The sequence below is a fragment of the Salvelinus namaycush genome, chromosome 19, assembly GCF_016432855.1.
Source record: "Salvelinus namaycush isolate Seneca chromosome 19, SaNama_1.0, whole genome shotgun sequence".
Lineage (NCBI taxonomy): Eukaryota > Metazoa > Chordata > Actinopteri > Salmoniformes > Salmonidae > Salvelinus > Salvelinus namaycush.
In genome coordinates this window covers 17,442,659-17,462,663 of record NC_052325.1, presented here as the reverse complement: position 1 = coordinate 17,462,663, position 20,005 = coordinate 17,442,659, and the positions used below count along the sequence as shown (strand labels likewise).

The window sequence follows — 20,005 nt, the reverse complement described above, 5'->3', positions numbered from 1 at the left end:
GCACAAAACGAACCCGCAAACAAACGTCAGTATCCTTTCCCCATCTGTGATATATTGGCTTCTAAAACAAGTCTGCACAAATTCTTCCCAAGTGTCTTCAACTGTGTTTCTGTGCGTGTGTACGTGTATAAATCGTGACATTTGGCAATTCAAAAATATTGCCCCAAAAGGCTTTTTCTTCCGTCCATATGATTTTCACACGACATTTCAAAGCATCGGCTACGACTGCCTGAGATCAGATTGTATTGGTGCAGGATGAATTACCTGGACCCGCCTGGGTTACCAGGTTGTGATGGATGGTGGTAGTTGTTAGGGATCCTTCAGTACAGAGGTGGAGTATTGTAGTGGTGGTGGGTGAATCCTTCAATTGCAAGATGGGTGGCCATGTTGAAGTAATAGTAGGTGTGTACAATCCTTCTGTAGCAAGTTGCCAGTTTGGTGGGGAGATAGGTGGATGAATGTCTGAGGTGGGTTTGACAATACCCATGCAGCTTGATGGACCGGCTCCTAGAACTTGAACTCCTTCGTCTGCAGGTTGGAGGCGGGGTCAAAGTTGAAGGTCCCCCCTTGGGTGGCTTCAGGAATTAAACTGGGATCCTCATCAATCTGAGGGAGAAAGAAGAAATGTAAGAGTGTGTGTGTGTGTGTGTGTGTGTGTGTGTGTGTGTGTGTTTTATAACTCACATCGTCGCCTGAGAAGTACTGGTCGATGATCTCGAAGGCTAGTTTGTAGATGTCCTCATTCTCATGTTGCTGCAGATTCTCTATCTTCTCCAGACCTTAGAGCAGAGCAGTGGAGGCGCAGTCAGACAACAGAAACATTCCCCTCAGACACACCTTCAGCCATGATGGCAATATACATACACACACCTCCAGACTCCTCTATGATCTCAGCGATGGTGCTGGCCTCGTCCCCGGCCATGATGAGGACGTTCTTGAGGCCGTCTAGGACCACCTGAACCACCTGGGAGTCCTTCACTGACAGCAGGCTGCAGAATGGAGGGATCACATTCTGCTGCACCAGGTACTCCACCTACACATCAACATATCAGAAAATACAGAACTGAATACAGCAGTAAGAATTTCTGACAAATAACTCCTGACACGTGTGATTGTGTATCAGGTTCAGTCACTGGGTGCCTACTAGTTCATAAACTCACTGGTATGAATGCTCCAGCTACAGAGGCCCTAGCCTGACAGTGCTAGCCCCGTACCTGTCTCTTGTACCTCTGTCCAAGTCAATAGTCTGGCTGATATTGAGGTTGCAGTGTGTGTGTGTGTGTGTGTGTTACTTTCCTGGTCTTTCCTGCCACTGATGGTGAGGTTGCTGATGGCCCATGCTGCCTCCTTCTGAGTGCCAAAGTCCCCCTGCAGACACACAGGCTGTCAGCACTACAGAACAACTCAGTACACAGCAATGACAGAAATATCATCTCTCGCACAGTCAAACGCACACACCACGGCTCTCACCTTGGCCAGTTGGTGGATGATCAAGGGGACGAGTCCTGCGTCGATCACTGCCTGAACCTGCTGCTGGTTCCCAGCCGTGATATTGGACAAGAACCACACTGCTTCCTGTAAACGAACCAATCACATTCGGTTATGACAGAACACTTTCTGTTAACAGTCTAACCACACACAGTCAAATCAAACAACTTCTTATTGGCAGGACAATCATAGAAAAGCCTTGACATATTGACATAAGCGTCTTCCCTCCTCCCCGTTTCTCTTGACTTTCCCGTTCCCTCTCCTAGGAGAGTGTGCGTGTTCTACCTTGTTGATCTTTTCTTTGGGGTGTGTGAGCAGGTTGGGGAAGTGGGAGAGGACGTCACAGTTGAGCACCACCTGTGTCTGCTCGTCTGTCCCAGTCACAATGTTCCCCACCGCCCTCAGAGCAGCCGTCTGCAGGAAGTGACATCACAGCAAGTCAACACCCACAATGTCAGCGTTTCAGAAAATGCATAGAACACCCTGAATGTATTACTTATAAAATGCACAATTTCCTCCCTCCCTTGAAATAAAATCACTGAGCTTTTCCTGAACATATGGCTGCATTTTTCTGCAAAAACTCATAACCATAGTGATCTGTAGAGCCAAGATTTGTTGCTTTTATCAATCCAATCTTAGTAAATCAGTGTTTTTTTCTTCTTCCAGATAGGAAGGAGGTAGGAAATTATGCATTTTATAAGTACACCATACCAAAGTTTGTTACAGTCTTCTAAAATCAGAATGTTATCAGTTGACGCCTTACCTGAACTTTGACCTCCTGGTGGCTGAGCAGGGGGACAAGGAAGGGGACCACACCAGAGTCTATCACCATCTGAATCTGCTCGTTCCCACCGTCTGTCAGGTAGGACAGAGCCCACACCGTGTCTACAAGGATCTACAAACACACAGTGTTAACCAAGGAGTCCAATAAGTGTTGTTCACTAAAGCAGCGGAGTATGGTAGGGCTTAACATGTCAAACTTATGGCAAACCGTTCATTTAGTTGTAATAAACATGTGCAGTGCTTTCAGAAAGTATTCACACCCCTGGACTTTTTCCACATTTTGTTGTTACAGCCTAAATTTAAAATGTATTAAATTGGGATTTGTCACTGGCCTACACACGATAATACCCCATAACGTCAAAGTGGAATTAAGTTATTCAAGATATTTACAAATTAATAAAAAATTAAAAGCTGAAATGTCTTCAGTCAATAAGTATTCCACCCCTTCGTTATGGCAAGCCTAAATAAGTTCAGGAGTAAAAACTTCTTAAGTCACATAAGTTGCATGGACTCAATCCGTGTGCAATAATAGTGTTTAACCTGACTACCTCATCTTCGTACCAAACACATACAATTATCTTTAAGGTCCCTTAGTAGAGCAGTGAATTTCAAACACATATTCAACCACAAAGACCAGGGAGGTTTTCCAATGCCTCGCAAAGAATATTGGTAGATGGGTAAAAAATAAAAGCAGACATTGAATATCCCGTTGAGCATTATGAAGTTATTAATTACACATTGGATGGTGTATTAATACACCCAGCCACTGCAAAGATACAGGCGTCCTTCCTAACTCAGTTGCCGGAGAGGAAGGAAAATCGCTCAGGGATTTCACCATGAGACCAATGGTGACTTCAAAACAGGTACAGAGTTTAATGGCTGTGATAGAAGAAAACTGAGGATGGATCAACAACACGGTAGTGAGTGGCCGAGTTACAGTTTTGATCTAAATCTACTTAAAAATCTATGTCAAGAACTGAAAATGGTTGTCTAGCAATGATCAACAACCAATTTGACAGGGCTTGAAGAATTTTGAAAATAATAATAAAAAAAAAATAAAAAAAATAAAATAAAAAAAAGGGCAAATGTTGCACAATCCAGGTGTGGAAAGCTCTTAGAGATTTACCCAGAAAGACACACACCTGTATTGGCTGCCAAAGGTGTTTCTACAAAGTATTGACTCAGGGGTTTGAATACCTATGTCAATGAGATATACACTGCTCAAAAATATAAAGGGAACACTTAAACAACACAATATAACTCCAAGTCAATCACAGTTCTGTGAAATCAAACTGTCCACTTAGGAAGCAACACTGATTGACAATAAATTTCACATGCTGTTGTGCAAATGGAATAGACAAAAGGTGGAAATTATAGGCAATTAGCAAGACACCCCCAATAAAGGAGTGGTTCTGCAGGTGGTGACCACAGACCACTTCTCAGTTCCTATGCTTCCTGGCTGATGTTTTGATCACTTTTGAATGCTGGCGGTGCTTTCACGGAGGTAGCGGTCCTGCTGCTGGGTTGTTGCCCTCCTACGGCCTCCTCCACGTCTCCTGATGTACTGGCCTGTCTCCTGGTAGCGCCTCCATGCTCTGGACACTACGCTGACAGACACAGCAAACCTTCTTGCCACAGCTCGCATTGATGTGCCATCCTGGATGAGCTGCACTACCTGAGCCACTTGTGTGGGTTGTAGACTCCGTCTCATGCTACCACTAGAGTGAGAGCACCGCCAGCATTCAAAAGTGACCAAAACATCAGCCAGGAAGCATAGGAACTGAGAAGTGGTCTGTGGTCACCACCTGCAGAATCACTCCTTTATTGGGGGTGTCTTGCTAATTGCCTATAATTTCCACCTTTTGTCTATTCCATTTGCACAACAGCATGTGAAATTTATTGTCAATCAGTGTTGCTTCCTAAGTGGACAGTTTGATTTCACAGAAGTGTGATTGACTTGGAGTTACATTGTGTTGTTTAAGTGTTCCCTTTATTTTTTTGAGCAGTGTATTTCTGCATTTCATTTTCAATAAATGTGCAAAGATGTCAAAAAACTTTTCACTTTGTCATTATGGGGTATTGTGTGTAGATGGGTGAGATATTATTATTTTTTAAAGTATTTAATACATTTTGAATTCAGGCTGTAACAACACAATGTGGAATAAATCAAAGGGTGTGAATACTTTGAAGGCACTGTATGCTCTCATACTTACATTTATATCTGTGTGGTATATAAGAACACACAGCGCTGGGAGAAGCTGGGAAAGAGACGAAAAACAAGTGGAGAGAGGAGTGTCAAAAGCAGACTGGAAATGTGGCCATGTAAAGTCATGTAGCTAAACATTCCCCCTAGTGATACGTGATTTGTCTGACTAGCTGGAGAAAGCACCACTATAACTCTACTCATAAATTGGAATACCTAATGGCACTGGAGGAGATGACTGACGTTTTACGGGCTCTAACCAATTGTGCGTTTTTTCACATCGTTTGTAACTTATTTTGTACATAATGTTGCTGCTACTGTCTCTTACGACTGAAACGAGCTTCTGGATATCAGAACAGCGATTACTCACCTCGCACTGGCCACATTTTTCTTCTTTAATTAGTCTGACATGAAGGATATACGGTTTCTCCCGGACCAGGCCCAAAGCCCCGTCATTCGTATGAAGAAAAAGACGGAATACAGGGGGCGCAGATCCGGGTGCCTTGTGAGAATTCGTTGGCGTGTGGGTAACCAGCCTCTACCATCTGTTCTATTGGCCAACGTGCAATCACTGGAGAATAAACTGGATGAGCTCCGTTCGAGACTATCCTACCAATGGGACATTAAAAACCGTAATATCTTATGTTGTTTCACTGAGTCGTGGCTGAACGACGACATGGATAATAGAGCTGGCTGGGTTTTCCGTGCACCGGCAGGACTGAACAGCTACGTCCGGTAAGACGATAACAACTGGTGCGCGATGTCTCGAGGTATTGCTTATCTCATGATAAGCTGCAGATCACACTATCTATATTTTTCGTAGCCATCTTTTACCACCACAAACCAATGCTGACACTAAGACCGCACTCAACGAGCTGTATAGGGCCATAAGCAAACAAGAAAATGCTCATCCAGAAGCGGCGCTCCCAGTTGCCTGGGACTTTAACGCAGGCAAACTTAAATCCGTTTCACCTCATTTCTACCAGCATGTTACATGTGCAACCAGAAGAAAAAAAAAGAGACCATCTTTACTCCACACAGAGACGCATACAAAGTTCTCCCTCGCCCTCCATTTGGCAAATCTGACCATAATTCTATCCTCCTGATTCCTGCTTACAAGCAAAAACTAAAACAGGAAGTACCAGTGACTCACTCAATACGGAAGTGGTCAGATGACGTGGATGCTATGCTACAGGACTGTTTTGCTAGCACAGACTGGAATATGTTCCGGTACTCATCCAATGGCATTGAGTACACCATCTCAGTCATCGTTCTCATCAATAAGTGACCGTACGTACATAAGCCATGGATTACAGGCAACATCCGCACCGAGCTCAAGGCTAGAGCTGCCGCTTTCAAGGAGCCAGACGCTTATATAAGAAATCCGGCTATGCCCTCAGACGAACCATCAAACAGGCAAAGCATCAATACAGGACAAAGATTGAATCCTACTACACCGGCTCTGACGCTCATCAGAAGTGGCAGGGCTTGAAAACTATTACAGACAACAAATGGAAACCCAGCCGCGAGCTGCCCAGTGACACGAGAGTACCAGACAGGCCAAATGCCTTTTATGCTTATGTCGAGGTAAGCAACACTGAAGCGTACATGAGAGCACCAGCTGTTCTGGACGACTGTGTGATCACGCTCTCTGTAGCTGATGTGAGCAAGGCCTTTAAACAGGTCAAAATTCACAAGGCCAGATGGATTAACAGGATGTGTACTCAGACCATGCATGGACCAAGTGTCTTCACTGACATTTTCAACCTCACCGAGTCTGTAATACAGCAGGCTTCAAGCAGACCACCATAGTCCATGTGCCCAAGAAAGCAAAGGTTACCTAAATGCCTACCGCCCGTAACTCACATCAGTAGCCATGAAGTGCTTAGAAAGGCTGGTCATGGCTCACATCAACACCATCATCCCAGAAACTCTAGACCCACTCCAATTCGCATACCGCCCCGACAGATGACGCAATCTCAATCACACTCCCCTTTCCCACCTGGAAAAAGGAACACCTCTGTGAGAATGCTGTTCATTGACTATAGCTCAGCGTTCAACACCATAGTGCCCTCCAAGCTCATCACTAAGCTAAGGACCCTGAGACTAAACACCTCCCTCTGCAACTGGCTCCTGGACTTCCTGACATGCCACCCCCAGGTAATAAGGGTAGGCAACAACACATCTGCCAGACTGATCCTCAACACGGGGGCCCCTCAGGGGTGCTTAGTCCCTTCCTGTACGCCCTGGTTACCCATGACTGCATGGCCAAGAACGACTCAAACACCATCATTAAGTTTGCTGACAACACAACTGGTAGGCCTCATCACCGATAACAATAAGACAGCCTATAGGGAGGAGGTCAGAGACCTGGCAGTGTGGTGCCAGGACAACAACCTCCCTCAACGTGGTCAAGACAAAGGAGCTGATCGTGGACTACAGGAAAAGGAGTGCCGAACATGCCCCCATTCACATCGACGGGGCTGTAGCCGAGCGGGTGGAAAGTTAAGTTCCTTGGTGTCCACATCACCAACAAACTATTATTGTCCAAACACACCAAGACAGTCGTGAAGAGGGCACGACAATGCCTTTTCCCCCTCAGGAGACTGAAGAGATTGGCATGGGTCCCCAGAACCTCAAAAAGTTGTACAGCTGCACCATTGAGAGCATCCTGACCGGTAGCATCACCGCCTGGTTTGGCAACCTCTTGGCATCCGACCGTAAGACGCTACAGAGGGTGCCAAAACAGGCGGCAAGCGGTGCCGGAGCGCCAAGTCTGGGCCCAAAAGGCTCCTTAACTTCTTGACGCTAGGGGCCAGAATAGTTTATTTATTTAATTATTTATTTTAAAATAACGTCCCCAAGTTAAACAGACTTTCTCAGGCCCAGATCGTAGAATATGCATATAATTTACAGATTACGATAGAAAACACTACAAAGTTTCCAAAACTGTCAAAATATTGTCTGTGAGTATAACAGACAATATTATAACCCGGAGTATAACCCGGAAGCGCTTTTTTTTAATCCCTGTTTCATTGCCTGCCCCGCTTCCATTTAAAGGGGTATCAACCAGATTCCTTTTCCAATGGCTTCCTCAGGCTGTGACCAGGCTTTAGACATAGTTTCAGGCTTTTATTTTGAAAAATGAGCGAGATTTTTCAAAACGAGTCAGGTGTCCTTTGATTAGTTCCTGCGCGCAAGAGGGGATGCTCGACATTTTCTTTCTCTCTTTTATTGAATAGGTTACCGTCCGGTTGAAATATTATCGATTATGTATGTTAAAAACAACCTGAGGATTGATTATAAAAAACGTTTGACATGTTTCTACGAACATTACGGATACGTTTTGGAATTGTCTGCCTTTCAGGAACGGAACAAGGCTGTGGTTTTCTGAACATAACGCGCAACCCAAATGGCGTTTTTTTGTTATAAAACTAATATTTATCGAACAAAAATAACATTTATTGTGTAACTAGGAGTCTCGTGAGTACAAACATCCGAAGATTATCAAAGGTAAGCGATTAATTTTATTGCTTTTCTGACTTTCATGACCAAGCTAATTTAAGGCTAACTGTTCTAGCATTGATTGATACACTCACAAACGCTTGGATTGCTTTCGCTGTAAAGCATATTTTCAAAATCTGACACGATAGGTAGATTAACAACAACCTAAGCTGTGTTTTGGTATATTTCACTTGTGATTCCATGATTATAAATATTTTTAGTATTATTTTTGAATTTGGCGCTCTGCAATTCAGTGGTTGTTTAGGAAAATGATCCCGGTAACGGGATCCGTAGCGTCAAGAAGTTAACAGCTTCTACCCCCAAGCGATAAGACCGCTGAACAATTGAACAAATGGCCACCCTGACTATTTGCATTTGATCAGAACACACACGTACCTCCTGTACTGTTTCCATGGGGGGCGGTGGGTCCTTGTTGCGGCAGAGGTTGACAATGACCCAGGTGACGTTACGGAGGAAGGTGATGGGGATGGAGGGGTTAATGAAGGACAGCAGGGGCTTGACCACGCCCAAGGAGATGACGTAATCCCTGCACTGTGGCCCGTCGCCTGGAGGAGGAGCATCACAGGTCAAAGGCCATCATTGGGGCACCAGTTTTTCCTGGTCCAGTCACATGGTTAGTCATTACAGAAGAAACACACAAACATAACTTTAAAGATGTGTTAACTGTATCAGCCATACTCACCTATGATGTTGCCTAGCGCCCACACAGCCTGTTCACACACATTGTGATGGGGAGAGTGGAGCAGCCGCAGGAACAGGGGAACAGCATCTGTGCATGAGTACAAACACAGTTAGGAATTGACAATTTAACACACAAAGAGAAACATTAGCAAAGCCCAGACAGTTAGAATAACAGCGGAGCAGAATGACCGCAGGGTGAACTTACTGGATTTGACCACAGCCTGGGTCTGTTGTGACGTGCCAGACGCTATGTTGGTCAGGGCCCAGGCTGCCTCAAACTGAAGAGACGGACTGGAGGAGAGAAAGGAGGGGGGAGAGTGAGAAAGATCATTCTAGGGCTTCCATGAATATGAACGTGTCTTTCTCCTAACCCTGCCCTCGCTTCTTCCTCCTCTTCAGTCCACACAAACACACACAATGTGTGTGTAAACAATGGTGTGTTGGGTTGCAGTGCCCGCTGTGCTCCAGGAATTTCAGTGTCTGTCTGACAGACTGCAGCAGTCGCCATGACAGCTGTGCATCCGCAGCTCATCGCTCTGGTAACCCTCCAACCCCTGCGCCCTCCTGTACTGACTCCTGGGTGTGTGCGCGCGTCTGTCCCCTTCATGACCACAAGGTCCTGTGTGTGTGTGTGTGTGTGTTTGGCCCTGAACACAACAAGGTCCTGGGAATGGGGGAAATCCAGAGGACAGGAATGCTCTTTTATTTGGATTGGCACTGGACGGCAGGGCCAACGGACCACCCTGTGCCTCACACACACACACAAAGAAGCATGCACGCACACACACACTAGTAGCCCCTCTACATCATGTATCCTAGCCAGTCTTCAGTAATCCCAGTAAAATGTCCCAACAGTGCATTAATAGAGACCATCCAGGGGAGGACATTGGGTTAACGCATCAGCAGACTCACTTGTCGTCTCTCTCCAGACATTTGACTAAGATGGGCAGGATGCCAGACTTTATCAAGTCATCAATGGGAGGGTTTCTGTCACTGGAGAGGAGTTTTCTGACAGACACAAAAACAGGAACATTTGTTTCAAATCATGGAATACAAAACAGGGTGAGAGGTTCAAAACAGAGAAGAGATCTCACACACACTTACCTGGCAGCCTGTACGGCACTAAGCTGAACCACAGCATTATCACTGGTGGCGTTCTTCAGAGAGAGAGAGAACAAGTTACAGCATCACACTCACAGGAGGAGGGAGAACGAAGGAGATACAAGTTTGTCACTATTCTTTGTTTGTACACAAAGTTGAGCCTTACCTGTAAGATGGCCTCCAGTGTGACATTTTGCTGCAAATGGAGGGAAGGGATGGGACAAAATCAGTACCAAGTTACAGATAAACAACATCAGCAACATGGGGGAAGGGGATACAATTCACATAAACATCTGGCTACTTCACACTGATCGGTCAACATGTCAATGATACACACACAGTCTGTCCCTCTCGGTCTCGCTCCACACGCCAGTGTTTTCAGAGTGCTGTGTTTCCTGTGCTGCCGAGTTGGTGTGTTGGCTGGCTGGTTGAGGCTGAATGAGCTCACAGGCTGAGAATGCCATGCTACTCCATCATAACCATACATCACCTGGTAGCAGCTAGGTCAGGTCAGGCCAGGCCAGACCCTATTCCTCATCTCATTAGCTCAATGACAGGGCTCCAGTCAGCAGGGTGACAAGGCTTTGAGCACGATACATTATACAAACCCTAGAGAAGCCATGGGGGCATTGGAGAGACCAGGGGGGCTTAAGGACACATGTCTAGATTACAACATCATACATAGAAATGTATTGTATAGAGCTGACACAATGTCCAATGCCAGTAGCTCTTCAGGAGGAATGGCCACACCTGCCCTGTCCAAACAGACAGAAATGTACTGCCTAGATTCTCTATCTGGAACAAGTCTCTCATCCCACTGCAATGGCAAATGGGTCGCTAAAGTGGAACACAGACATCCCACATACCCCTTTGAAGTCGGAGTCGAAGTCGGAGTCCTCCAGACTGTCCTCCTGTGGGACATTCCTCTTCTTCAGGAGATGCTCGTCTCGTTTGTTCTGACGGAAGAGAGGGGAGGGACAAGAGAATAAAACACATTGATGAATACTCAAATACGCGACAGAGTAGCAGCGCAAACTCCTACAGCAAACTTTTTGTGACTGCGAGACAGATAAAGGTTGAAAAACAGCTGGCCCTCGCATCAATAGAATGTGTGTGTACTGGTGTATGTTGGGGTCATCTCTGGAACTTTTGTCCCCTGTACGGAGAGACTAAGTACAAACCCGGTGTTGTTATGGGGGATGTCCCCTATAGAGACACACTAATCAAAACACCCCCAATTAAAACACACAAAAAACATAGGCATACACTCCTAGAAAGTTGAGGAGCAGGCACAGTGAGACACACCCATACTGGTGTTGAATAGAGCGTGAAAAAGACAGAAGTCGGCATGTGAGTCAGTGGTAGGGAGGGAGGGAGGAGAATCCCTTGGCCTACATTCCAGTGTGTGCTGCAGTGCTGGGCCGTGCGTCACTGCTGGTGACTAACCATCCCTGTGCTGCTCTCTGCTCTGGCATAATGGAATGTGGAGCCAGACTACGGCAGCACACTAACTCGGCTTTTTCTTTTTCGCTCTCTCACTGAATTAGGCCCTAAACTAGTTTCTAGCCATGTCTCCCTCTCTTCCTCAATGGTAACTTAGCAACGACTACAGGCGATTGTTTTAACCTCAGAGAAAGAAAAAAAAACGTGTGAAGAGGAAGGAGAGTGAGGAGTGTGTCAAAGCCCTGAGGGGGGTTTACAGAGGAAGAGTTGGGGGAGGGGGAAGTAAGATTCAAAGCCCTGACCAGGGGACTCGTGTCAGAGATCACCAAGTCAACATGAGAGCAGCGAATTGTTGGATGTATGACTGACAGGGATACCTGCCAATCACCGGAGAGGAGAAGAGAAACCCTTCAGTCTCTGGCTCGTTACAACACAGGGCTGCACGATATGGGCAAATCATCTAACAGGTTTTTTTTTGGAAGAAAATTGTGACTGCGATTTTGATCAAAACACTTGGGTGAACTGTTGAAATCATAAAAATAAAATTGGTATTCCGATTCTATGGTTGGCATTGTGTGGCATGACAACTAATGACAAAGACAGGTAGAGTAGAAGTTGTGACAGGGTAGGACCCAAAGTGTTAGTCAAAGTTTCCCAGGGGACCCTTATTATATTTGAATGTTACATTCATGGTGTTGCACATGTCAATATTGCAATTTCGATTCAACTTTGATTCATTGTGCAGCCCTATTACAAAGGTGTAAGTAAATGCATGACAACCATACTAATTGGGTGTATTGTAGCCATTACACGGTTCCAATTTAGGCATCCACATCAAATAGGCAAGCACAGCGAGCACCTCAGGATAGATTACATCTGGATATTGTTGTAAATCTCTGCTAATCTCCATGGACTGCCATCTAATCTAGGTTTCAGCATCCTGATGATGTTGTCTGTTAATGATCACCAAATCTGGATAGTACAGTGACATTACATAGGTATGCAGATCAAGGCGAATGGTAGTGGGCATGTGGAGGGACTTAGGCATGGACCGTATATTTGGAAATAGCCACGGGATGGTTTATCAATACCATTGAAACCATTTTTTTTTTAATACACTTGAATATTTTTAGCTACTTAAGTAAATACCTGCAGTCAACTTGTGCAATATGTTAGGAGATAAAGAAGATTGCGTTCTTCATTTCACCGGTCACATCATTTTTGATTATGAAGCTTAACGGTAGTACCCGTTCACGTGGTGTTTGTTTACAAGCACATAACAATGAGAGACCGGAGCCTTGTGACTCACTTGCTGTTGTGCAGCACGAGCCAGGTGATCTAGTTCCAGTGTGGAATTCACAACTAGCCCAGTTAGCCCTGTTAGATATCTGATAACTATTAATTTAACTGTCTAAAATGTGCTAAATGCCCTACAGTTGTGCATTTGGTTTGCTAACTTAGTAGCTAGTTAGCTATCTAGCTAAGTGGTTAGCTTCTTCCAAAATCAAGCTTTGCTTGCTGGTAACAGCAGAGAACCCCCTCCTGGATCAAGAGCCTTGCTGTCTAATATTTGTTTTGTGCGTGCAGCAAACTGGGTAGCATTCTTTTGTTACTTGTATAACTGGGATGAGCTGGGATGTCGGTCCTGAAAATAGTTTAGGTCAGAGACTGTATAAAATGTTTGCAAAGCGCTCGTTAGCATTTTCAATGGGATTTTACATGTACTTGTTAGCACTGCTAACATGCAAATTAAAAAGGCTCAGTGGGGGTTGAAAATAGCGCCCTTTGTGTTCAGTTATAACCAAATATACCGGTACGGCACAAGGTCAGTGTGACAATCTGGATACTGCCCAAGCCTAGAGGGAGCAGCTGAATGACAAAGGCAATTTCTACCTGCACCAAATCACCGCAGTGGGCAAAACAAAGAAACCTAACTACTTAGTTTACGGTTATGGAAAAAGAGGAGTAGGCAGTTTACAGGGATCAGAGGCCAATCCAGAGAGGTGAAATATCATGTTTGGGTCATGGTCAGAAAATGAGGGGGTCAAATTGGGGTTAGTGCCCCCATAGAGGAATCATTCTGGATGGATTGAGACGAATACCAAGTCTGTGTCTGGGGCAAGACACAGGGTGAGAAAGGAACAGCCCATCTATAGATCTGTGTGTGTGTGTGTGTGGTAAGCAGGGAGGTCAATATTAATATAGGGAGCCGTGGAAGTACGCCTACAAATTGTGCATCACCAAAATATAAAATTAGGCTTCTTCTCTCACCTTCCTCAGCTCGACTGTCACGTCATTTCGATGTCTTCTCATAGTCTGGAACACAAACACACAGGGAGCAATATGAGACAGACACGATAATTCATTGATAACACATTTTAAAAACATAACATCCCTCTCTCTGGACTTCTTAATGGCACAAATTGCTTTTGGAAGCAGCATGAAGAGATACTAGAAAGTAATATAGGTATAGGTCAGAACATAGGAATTGAGGGGTAAAATGTGTAAGCAATAGGCTAAAAGCATAAGTTACACACACCACTTGATATCGTAATGGTTCAGGTTAATCAATGTGTGTTTGTGTAATGGTAACGTGTTCTTAGTACACTCATGACTGTGAGCTGGTCTCAGATCTTGTGACTGTGCGCTGCGGTTCATATTGCCATCCTAAATAGCCCCTTACGTCACGTGGGCCAGTCACATCATCCCAGCCTTGGTCTGGTCTTGACCCTGTCTGGGGAGGCTGAGGAGCAGAGAACCAGAGGGAGACCCCTCCTTTCTCTAACAACCAAACATTGACCCAGCCAAAGCACCTGTCTCTCTGAGCACCTGTCTCACCTAGATCAGCAGAGGGCAAGTGTGGGTCTGTGCAGGCTTTTGTTATAGCCAAGCACTAACACACCTGATTCAGATTGAAGACCATGATTAACAGATACAGGCCTTCAGAAAGTATTCACACCCCTTGACGTTTCCACATGTGTTACAGCCTGAATTTAGATTTTTATTTACAAATTCACTTGAAATGAAAAGCGGAAATGTCTTGAATCAAGTATTCAACCCCTTTGTTATGGCAAGCCTAAATAAGTTCAGAAGTAAAAATGTGCTTAACAAGTCCCATAAGTTGCATGGACTCACTGTGTGCAATAATAGTGTTTAACATTGGTTTTGTATGACTACCTCATCTCTGTACCCCACACATACAGATAATTGTAAGGTCCCTCAGCCGAGCAGTGAATTTCAAACACTGAGTCATCCACAAAGACCAGGGAGGTTTTCCAATGCCTCGCATAGGTCACCTATCGGTAGATGGGGAGAAATAAATAAAGGCAACATTGAATATCCATTTGAGCATGGTGAAGTTATAAATTACACTTTGGATGGTGTTTCAATACACCCAGTCACTACAAAGACACAGGTGTCCTTCCTAACTCAGTTGCTGGAGAGGAAGGAAACCACTCATAGATTTCACCACGAGGCCAAACGTGACATTAAAACAGTTGCAGAGTTTAATGGCTGTGATAGGCGAAAACTGAGAACGGATCAACAACATTGTACAGTACATTCAGGAAATTCTTCAGGCCCCTTTACTTTTTCCACATTTTGTTACGTTACAGCCTTATTCTAAATCATCAAATCTACACACAATACCCCATAATGACAAAGCGAAAAGAGGTTTTTAGAAATGTTTAAACTGAAATACCTTATTTAAACTGAAATACCTTATTTACATAAGTATTCAGACCCTTTGCTATGACACTTGAAATTGAGCTCAGGTGCATCCTGTTTCCATTGATCATCTTTGAGATGTTTCTATAACTTTATTGGAGTCCACCGGTGGTAAATTGTCTATATAAGGTCCCACAGTTGACAGTGCATGTTAAGAGCAAAAACCAAGCCATGAGGTCGAAGGAATTGTCCATAGAGCTCCGAGACAGCATTGAAGGTCCCCTCCATCACTCTTAAATGGAAGAAGTTTGGAACCACCAAGACTGTGCAATCGGGGGAAAGGGGTCTTGGTCAGGGAGGTGAACATGAACCCAATGGTCACTGACAGAGCTCCAGAGTTCCTCTGTGGAGAATCTTCCAGAAGGACAACCATCTCTGCAGCACTCCACCAATCAGGCCTTTATGGTAGAGTGGCCAGGCGGAAGCCACTCCTCAGTAAAAAAGGCACATGACAGCCCACTTAATGTTTGCCAAAAAGACTCTCAGACCATAAGAAACGAGATTCTCTGGTTTGATGAAACCAAGATTGAACTCTTTGGCTTGAATGCCAAGCGTCACGTCTGGAGGAAACCTGGCACCAACCCAACAATGAAACATGGTCATGGCAGCATCATGCTGTGGGGATGTTTTTCAGCAGCAGGGACTGGGAGACTAGTCAGGATCGAAGGGAAGATGACAAGAGAAAACCTGCTCCAGAACGCTCAGGACCTCATACTGGGGTGAAGGTTCACCTTCAACAGGACAACGACCCTAAGCACACAGCCAAGACAACGCAGGAGTGGCTTCGGGACAAGTCTCTGAATGTCCTTGAGTGGCCCAGCCAGAGCCCGGACTTGAACCCAATCTAACATCTCTGGAGACCTGAAAATAGCTGTGCAGCAACCTGACAGAGCTTGAGTAGATCTGCAGAGAACAAATGGGAGAAACTCCCCAAATACAGGTGTGCCAAGCTTGTAGAATCATACGCAAGAAGACTCAAGGCTGTAATCGCTGCCAAAGGTGTTTCAACAAAGTACTGAGTAAAGGGTCTGAATACATGTGTAAAATGTCACATTTCAGTTTTTCTTTTAATTTTAATACATTTGCAGAAATTTCTAAAAATAAAAATAAATATGTTTTTGCTTTCTCATTATGGGTTATTGGGTGTAGATTGATGAACATTTTTATATTCAATTTTAGAATACGGCTGTAATGTAACAGAATGTGGGAAAAGTCTAGGGGTCTGAATACTTTCCGAATGTACTGTAGTTACTCCACAATACTAACATAAATGACAGTGAAAAGGAACCCTGTACAGAATAAAAATATTCCAAAGCATTGCATCTTGTTTGCAATAAGGCACTAAAGTAAAACTGCAAAAAAAATGTGGCAAAGAAATTCACTTTATGTACTGAATACAAAGCGTTATGTTTGGGGCAAATCCAACAACACGTAACTGAGTACCATGCTTCATATTCTCAAGTATGGTGGTGGCTGCATCATGTTATGGGTAGGCTTGTCGTCGGCAAGGACTAGGGAGTTTAGAATGGAAAGAAACAGAATAGAGCTAAGCACAGGCAAAATCCTAGAGGAAAACCTGGTTCAGTCCGCTTTCCAACAGACACAAGGAGACAAATTCACTTTTCAGCAGGACAATAACCTAAAACACAAAGCCAAATATACATTGGAGTTGATTACCAAGATGACATTGAATGTTCCTGAGTGGCCTAGTTAAATGTTTTCAAAAATGTTTTCACTTTGTTGTCATGGGGTATTGTGTGTAGATGGGTGAGAAAAATATATATTTAATCCCTTTTTAATTCAGGCTGTAACACAAAATGCGTAATAAATCAAGGGGTATGAATACTTTCTGAAGGCACTGTACATATATTAGGCTGTAGTCTAAATATAGCTTGACCGGTGAGCAGTGTCCTGAGCCAACAGTGAGTGTTACTCCTGGATATGGTGTACTGGGGTGAACATTAAGGCACAGAACACTGACTGAGCAAGTTCAAACACGTTAGAATTTACAGAGAAAAACAGATATCTGATAAGTACTGCTCATGGCTCAACCATAAGCTGAGCTGCATCTCACATGATATCCCATAAGGCTGTTCATCGAGAGACTGTTGAACAGAGGAATTGGTCAAAGCAGTCCCTTCTGCTGGTGCAGTTTCAGATCATCCTAGTGGTTAAGGTCAGGATTAGGTAACCTCATCCTAGATCTGTGGTTATGAGCAAGTTCAACCTAGATCAAACCACAATGATTGATTTTCCCAGTACTCACCATACTGACGTACTATAGAGTGGGTGCCAGACTGTTTCTGTATTCAACTAAGCTACATTGTGTCCTTGCCAAGACAACGGCACTTTGGCCAGAGCAGAAACACCCAGACTACCATTCATATAACGATAGCTACAGTATTCATACTCAGTAGCCTATTTGTAAAATCTAGCAGAAACACTTAAGTTAAATTCTGAAGGGGGGAGGATGATGCATTTCTTGACTAATCCTAAAAACCATTGCAGGAACACATAACTCCCAGGTCGTAGATCAGTGCTGCTTAGGGGCTTCTTCTACCTCCTGGCCCCTCTAGAGGGCCACAGATCGGGTTGTACCTCCAGTGAGAACCCAAGCCAGACCTCCAGGATGCCCGAAATAGCCCCAGTGGTGCACGTGGCCATGTCTGTCATAGTAGCCATGTGTTTGTCACGTTGGCTCTAAGCTTCAAAACAACAACCTATGAGACTGGTCCACTTCCCATGGTTTTAGATGGCTCCCAAAGACAATCAACTCTAATTCAACAATTACTCAGAAAACCCATTCATTCATACAGTGGTGGTATCCCAAATATAACTATTTGTACAACTCTGTAAAGACAGAAATGTGTGTGTTATTGTCGAAGATGGCACGGCTAACCACTATGATTGCATGAGGTCAGCATGCCATAGTTTTTAATAATACCACTACTAGCATCGGCTGAAAACAATGACAGCTTTCGTGATAATGACTACTCAGCCACGAGATACAGAACAATACAGATATTCAGCTATTGATGGTGGAAGCGGCAAGTAAACAGATTCAGGCAATTAACAACATCATCACCTAGTTAGCTAGCTACATAAGAATATTTTCTGCACAGGCCGTTGTTCAAATGACAATTTTAGCTGGCTAGCTTGCTAGTTCACAGTTCATTACGGCAGGATGATTCTGACCTTGCCTGACAGACTGATACCTCAGATTAATGCCATACATTTGTTTGGAAAATTTACTGTCACAAGCTTTAGAAGCCAGAATGTTGAATACAATTATATTTTAATGTACTGCACCAGTTGACTGTGCTGTTGATCCTCTTGTTTACACTGAGCTGCACTGGGATCGGAAAGTCATCAAGGTTATATTAAGACACTGCAGAGCAGGCGCAAAATATAAAATGTACGTCAATGCAGGGATGGGATATACCACTGTACATTTTACCTTTACCCAAACTGATACATCGAAAAGATTGAAAAAACTGCTGTTTTTTCCGAAAAGCTGCCCATTTCATCCTCATGCTAGCTAGCAGTAACCACAGCAGCCATTATGGAATGGCACATGGCATTGAACAACAAAGGAGCTGATTGGCTGACGCTGCCATTCCAAAATGGTTGCTGTGGCTACTGCTATGACAATGAGGACAGAAATGGGAGTTTTCTGGAAAAATGTGCAGTATTTCAATCTTCTCCATGTATCATTTTCGATCAAGGAAAATGTGGAGTACAGTGGTATATCCCATTCCCTACATTGAGGTACGTTTTCCGACCCATATCTCACACCTGCTAGGCCGTGTGTCCCTGATGGCGTTCCGACCCCAGTGTAGGTCAATGTAAACAAGCGTAACTGTAGGGTCGGAATCATCGGTCTAATTATGGTTGGATATAGGTGCTAGCAAAAAAGACAAGTTATCAAGGGGGTCTAATTAGCTAATAGATAGCCAAACCAGCTAGATTAGCTAGTTATCGACATATACTCTAGCTACTCTGGCTTATGCTAGTTGGACTGTCAACTCTAACGTGAGTTTGCTTTCAAAACCGGTGGTACAATAGCTTAGTTAGGTAACGTTAATCAGCTAACATTAGTTACCTAGGCTAGAGCTTTTCGTTGTCGGTGAAACCGGCTGACATTTCAAACTATTTGATGGAGAATAAGGGCCGTAAACCACGCCCGTTCGTTATGATGACGAATAAACGGAGGATATTCCGGATAAACTCAGCACACAACAGCAGGCTGGCGGCGAATAGCTAGCTAACTTAGTTGACTAGCCAGGCTTCATCAAAAGACTGGCAGACAAGGCCGGGGAAGATAGCCGGTGTCTTAAAATAAAATCCTACACGTATCATTGTCTAAACCACCCTATCGAAATGCACTCCTACCTCGACATCGCGTCCCTTGTTTTTGAAGCTCTTGATACGGTGGTTATCCAAGCCGGCGTTTTCTGCCATGGCTGTTTGCTGGTTAAGAGTACTCCGGCGTTCGTGATCTCCAGTGAAAGACAGAGCAACTACGCGGCGGAGTACAGGGAGTGGGCGGCTACGGTAGCAGAGAGGGAGGAGCTCGGAGACCGGTTGTCCTATTTTTGATGGACTCCCTGACGTCGCACAGAGACAGATGCTATGTTGACGTGCCAGTCGGAACTAGGAAACTCGGAAATGTCCGACATGCTAACTGGTTGTACTTATACACGTGTCGCGTTCAACAAAATTGCAAGTCGGAAATATCCGGGTTTCCTAGTTCCGACTAGAATTTGAACGCGGCAAAAGCATCACCAACATAGAGATCGTTCGTCACGATACTTCTCCGGTGCGGTATGTGTGGTTAATCACGTTACATTTTGTGATACAATTTTTTAAAGGGGACAATTTAAAATATGCACCACGAACTAACCCTACACTTAGAGTGCTTTCGGGAAATATTCAGACCCCTTTACTTCTTCCACATGTTATTACATTACCGTCTTATTCTAAAATGGATTAAATAGTTTTTTCCCTCACCAATCTACACACAATACCACATATGACAAAGCAAAAACAGGTTTT

General features: G+C 44.3%; 1 protein-coding gene across 1 annotated transcript in view; it reads right to left on the bottom strand.

The window, feature by feature from the left end:
* The window catches only part of LOC120063755 (importin subunit alpha-4), a 19,550-nt gene extending 109 nt beyond the window's left edge, over window positions 1-19,441 (bottom strand). The window contains exons 1-17 of the mRNA XM_039014047.1: window positions 19,343-19,441; window positions 13,496-13,540; window positions 10,648-10,737; window positions 9,948-9,977; window positions 9,785-9,837; window positions 9,593-9,688; window positions 8,886-8,971; window positions 8,682-8,768; window positions 8,375-8,544; window positions 4,485-4,529; window positions 2,252-2,383; window positions 1,774-1,902; window positions 1,471-1,575; window positions 1,299-1,368; window positions 871-1,035; window positions 685-779; window positions 1-606 (exon numbers count right to left, since the gene is read on the bottom strand). The exon at window positions 1-606 is cut by the window's left edge and continues 109 nt beyond it. Coding sequence (XP_038869975.1) covers window positions 508-606; window positions 685-779; window positions 871-1,035; window positions 1,299-1,368; window positions 1,471-1,575; window positions 1,774-1,902; window positions 2,252-2,383; window positions 4,485-4,529; window positions 8,375-8,544; window positions 8,682-8,768; window positions 8,886-8,971; window positions 9,593-9,688; window positions 9,785-9,837; window positions 9,948-9,977; window positions 10,648-10,737; window positions 13,496-13,540; window positions 19,343-19,411 — 1,566 coding nt within the window. The 5' untranslated portion in view covers window positions 19,412-19,441 and the 3' untranslated portion in view covers window positions 1-507. The remainder of the gene's footprint in view (window positions 607-684; window positions 780-870; window positions 1,036-1,298; window positions 1,369-1,470; window positions 1,576-1,773; window positions 1,903-2,251; window positions 2,384-4,484; window positions 4,530-8,374; window positions 8,545-8,681; window positions 8,769-8,885; window positions 8,972-9,592; window positions 9,689-9,784; window positions 9,838-9,947; window positions 9,978-10,647; window positions 10,738-13,495; window positions 13,541-19,342) is intronic.
* Between the last annotated feature and the right edge of the window lie 564 nt (window positions 19,442-20,005).